General features: G+C 37.8%; 1 protein-coding gene across 1 annotated transcript; it reads left to right on the top strand.

The window, feature by feature from the left end:
* The first annotated feature begins 406 nt into the window (after nucleotides 1-406).
* On the top strand, nucleotides 407-4,561 carry LOC144664808 (phosducin-like protein 3). Its single transcript, XM_078526029.1, has 4 exons — nucleotides 407-761; nucleotides 2,530-2,673; nucleotides 3,188-3,396; nucleotides 3,887-4,561. Exons 1-4 carry the CDS (start codon nucleotides 538-540, stop codon nucleotides 4,033-4,035), a joined length of 726 nt encoding a protein of 241 aa, XP_078382155.1. The 5' UTR covers nucleotides 407-537; the 3' UTR covers nucleotides 4,036-4,561.
* Nucleotides 4,562-4,853: the final 292 nt, after the last annotated feature.

The raw sequence follows: 4,853 nt of genomic DNA, 5'->3' as shown, positions 1-4,853 counted from the left end.
ATGTTGGATAGGAAAACTAATGGGCGAGCGGTTAAACAATCACTTTTGATGGAGAGAAATGTCCAAATTTGTTTTAGAGTTGCTTTGTAGGACTTGTAGCGTTGTTTTTAGTTAAACGAAACTCCTCGAATAAGCGCCGCATCAGGACTGCGGCGCTTATTCGGGGGCGGCGCTTATTAACTTTTTTGTCCCAAATGCGGCGCTTATTCGAGTAAATACGGTATTCTACCACTAGGGAAAGAAGGGATGTGTGTGCTATACGTTACTCAAAGACTAGGTGAGTTGTAAATGGCGAATTTTTATCTATTGCAAAACTCTCAAAAACGGGCTTCAAAATGACTCCAAATGCTTTGAAAGATTTTTAGTGACGTTTGGCATGACATTTATGCTTCGAAAGTAAACAACCGCTGACCATTGAGGAACTTTCTGGCCCTCTGTCCTGTCAAATAGGCGGCTTCGATCGATCGCTGCTACGAGAATACTTTCGAAAAAAAGGTGAAGAATTTGATTTCCGTGTACAAAAGGATTTATTTAACAATGCAGAATCCCAGCGAGGATACACAATGGAACGATGCCCTGCGACGACACGGGATCTTGCCTGAAAAAGAAGGCGAAGTCACTGAAGATCAACTCATTGATTTGCTGGAGGAAACCGTTCAAAAGAAAACTGGAAATGTGGTGAAAGCTTACGAAGATATGACTTTAGATGAGCTGGAAGAACTAGAGGATGAAGAGGACGAACGTGTTCTTTTACAATATAGGTGAGAAAAAAAATGGAAAGTTTACATTCGGTGGTGTTGGGATGATGCTGAAAAAATGTTTTTACCATATAAGGTAATAATCTCGGCCCTTTCAGTCAAAAGGTCAAAATCTCAATTCTCCTTACTGATTCTCATACATTTCTTCTAATGTTTGTAATGAGAATTTGGTGTTACATCAAGACATAATTTCTTCCCTAATAGTTTGTATTTTCCTTCTTACTTGCCGGCTTGTTTTTATACCAGCTTCTTTGTTGTCTTTGAATTATGCACCTATCAATGTTAAGCCCGAGGGGGGGGGGGGTCGGGCAAGGGGGGGGATTTTAACATTTTCTATAAAAAAATGTCAAATTCCCCACCCCCGGGACAAAATAATTGGTCAAAATCCCCATGAAATGTGGTCAAATGTCCTTCAAACCTCCATATAAGACCCGAAAATCCCTACCCTGGGGCCATCACGTACGATCAAAATCCCTACCCTGGGGACCTACCTCACGATCAAATTCCCGTGGTTAGCCCGACCCCCCCCCCCCTCGGGCTTAACATTGATAGGTGCATTACCAATTCAAAGCACAGTTGTAACATTTTTATCAGAAACTGTGCAATTTTGTTGGTAACAGACTTATAGAAATGGAGACAGGTGGGGGGGAGGGTGGGGGTAAATGCTTCAGTTGTTTTGAATCATCACATTGATTGGCTGCTTTTGAGCAAAGTGGGGGGGGAGGATGTAGACAAAATATCAAAAAAATGTTGCAACATTAGAATAGGCTTCTTCTCAATAAGTACAAAAAAGTTTAAAAAAGTCGTACCAGTTACTCTTACCCAACTAAGACAGTGGTGGAGGACAGGGAACAGGAGCACAGAAGAGTAATACCGGGAGGGATACTGGATATGGGAGAAAGCAGGATTTCCAAGGCGGCAGGAACTGGGAGAAATTGAGAAAATTTTTGCAACTGAAATTCAGTAAAAACCCACGTATAAGAACCTAAAATTTAAGAACCTGTTAGGCTAAAATTTTCATTATAAACCCCCTTTTCATAAAAACCTTTTTAGCCTAAAATTTTTCAATAGGTTCTTATTTTACAAAAATAAAGGCACAGATGAAATGTAACACAGCGTTTCATGGACACTGCAGCTTGAAAGACATGCATGGTAGTACTTTGGCTAGTGCCCATATCAAATTAAGAACCTATTTAAGCACCTAAGTAGCCTAAACAACCCTCCAAGTTTACTTTTTTCCTTAGTGGCCATTTGGCCACCAACTACTCAAGTTTGGTCACCAGTGAAAAATTTTAGTCACCAAATTAAGCTGATGCTTTCAATCATTCCTCTCAATTTTAGTCGCCAAGCTAGCGATCTTGGTTCAAATTTAGTCGCCAGCTCCAAAATTTTAGTCGCCATGGCGCCTAAAATTGTCTTAACTTGAAGGGTTGCTAAATACCATTTCTTTAAGAACCTATTTGGTTAAGTTGAAAAAATCTAGGTTCTTATACATGGGTTTTTACTGTAGCACATAGAGGAGAACCACTAAAAAGGGGGGGGAAGAGAGGTACAGGAATTAGGAAGTTTACCGGCTGCCCCCACTAGATAAGGATGTAAATTCCCAGGCTAGCAAAATTTGAGAGTTGCCTGCCTAAAGGATAAGCTATAATTCAAGTTTTGTTTTCAAGCTCTGCTTCCTACCCACTAGTTCGTGATGTTTAACAGATACTAACAACTTTGAGAGTGAGGGTCACTTTGTGAGTTACTTTCCACATTTTATTTTCTGAAGGCAACAAAGGATGGCAGAAATGCAGAAATTTCAACAGGCATCTAAATTTGGTGATGTCAGAGAAATTTCTGCCCAGGATTATGTGGGTGAGGTTAATAAAGCTGGCAAGGGCATCTGGGTAGTTCTACATCTTTACAAAGCTGGGTATCCTTTGAAAAGGTACAATGTGAACTAAACAGCAAGCTACAAATCCATGTCGCAAGTTAAACATTGGCGCTTGCTGTTTATTGAAGAATAATTAAATCAAAATATGAAAAAAAAGAAAACAAGATGCCAGGGTTTGTAGACACTTTGAATGTCAACATACTAAGTCCTTCAAAAGAGAATTTGTTGCTTGAAAGTCCATTTGTTTGTTTTATTTAATTGGTTCCTAACTCTAATTTTTTAAATCTTTGATATTTCTGTGCGAAATTTAATGATTTGTTTTGGTATAAAAGGACATATTTTAGCAGTGTTTGTCTTTGAGTAACTGAATTTAAATACTTGAAAGTCTTTAGAAAGTCTTTTAATTTTTGGTCTAAAAATATGGATAACATCAATATGATACAGACTTGTTACAATTTTGTTTGGTTTTTAAATTCTATTGAGTTTTTTCATCAGTGACATAAGTAGCCACGAGGTCTATTATTTTAATTTTTTGCTCCTTAACCTGAAGTAGTATACCCTTATGTACATTAATAAACCAGTACATCGCCCGTCTAGCACAGAAATTTCCTTCCACAAAATTCCTAAAGAGTGTGTCAACAACATGTATACCAAACTATCCAGACAAACATCTCCCGACGATATTTATCTACCATGAGGAAGACATGAAGAAGCAATTTGTTGGACCTCATGTGTTTGGAGGAATGAACTTGAAGATTGAGGGTAAGTTTATTGGCTTAACTGAAGGCTAGAAATCACTGAAAATTATAGATATAACTTAGATTTGTATCAAACAGCAAGAACATTGGATTAAGCTAACCAAACTTGGCGAAAAGTCAAAAATGGTCAGGGGGGCAAAGAAATTCAAATTTCCAGCTTGCACTTCGGGCAAGCTGTAGCCAGGATGTACTAGGCAACTTAGCCTGAAAGTCATTTTAATTAGCCAGAAAAAAATCCTTATCAGCGTGGTTAATTTTCTCAAAAAATTTCCCCAAAAACTTTCACTTGCCCATCGGGCAACTAAAGGATAAAATCCACTGCCCGGCCGTATAATCCACCAGCCCCAGGCTATCGGACATGCACTTCTTTGCACGCTGTGGTGGTCATCTGTCGAAAATAATAAATATTGTCAGTTTACAAAGTTTAACATTCCAACTATAAGACCACTGTGCCTTTCATAACACAATTATTTTTTGTCATTTTTCATTCATAGAATTAGAATGGATGTTGGCAGAAGTTGGTGCGGTGAAAACAGACCTAGAGGAAGACCCACGTAAGAAAAATAAAATTCACGACGTCATGACAAGTTCATTGAGACAAGCAAACACCAGAGACTCCGACAGCGATGATGATGATGATTAGCAATATAGAGTTAATAATTAGATTTTTCAAGTTTTATGTCAACTGAGAATTCTTTTAGAGGAACAATGTGACCTATTTTAACAAAAAAGCCATTTTCATCCTGCATACATTGTATGTTGAGGTCTCTAGATACACCCTGTCTAAATCAACTTTACAAGCACAGAAATTGGAAGATTTACAGACATAAACTGAACATCAAACAGTGGAGTTTTTTAACAAGAAGTAAATAACCCTAAAGTCAACACTGAGCGTTTTATATTTACCTAGAAAGTACCGGCACATATAAAATTGGTAAACACTAAAATTGCAGTCAGGAATATTCATAACACAAATATTTGTCTGTTGCTGACTAATATCAAACTTTTTGAAGTAGTCGCTTTTCGAGGATTTGTAGTAGAATTTTGTTCTTACCGTGTTACCGTATAAAACATAAAATTGTTGGAAATAATATGAATATTACATCAGTGGACTGCTGTGTACAGTACAAGTTTTTAAAAGAAGTATTAAAATATTTAAAAATTATAAATCTTAGGGTATCTTTGGATGTGTTTACTATGTGCGCAAAGTATTGCAAATCAATGTACAGAATCGTACTTGGGCTGGAGCATGATTGAGGGGTACCTGAATCCTATTTCTGATGTTTTTCTTTGTATTACAGTCAACTCTCCCTTAACAGACACCTCTATAAAACGGACACCTCCATAAGACGGACACCTGGTGATGGTCCCTGCCGTTTTTCAATCATTTTTACTGTAACTAAAGTCCCTATAAGACGGACACCTCTCTAAGACGGACAACGGACACTTTGAAATCGTTAA

Source organism: Oculina patagonica, chromosome 9, assembly GCF_052425735.1.
Source record: "Oculina patagonica isolate OP01 chromosome 9, crgOcupat, whole genome shotgun sequence".
Classification (NCBI taxonomy): Eukaryota; Metazoa; Cnidaria; class Anthozoa; order Scleractinia; family Oculinidae; genus Oculina; species Oculina patagonica.
The sequence above is the reverse complement of the archived record's forward strand: the minus strand, read 5'-3'. Positions and strand labels throughout refer to the sequence as shown.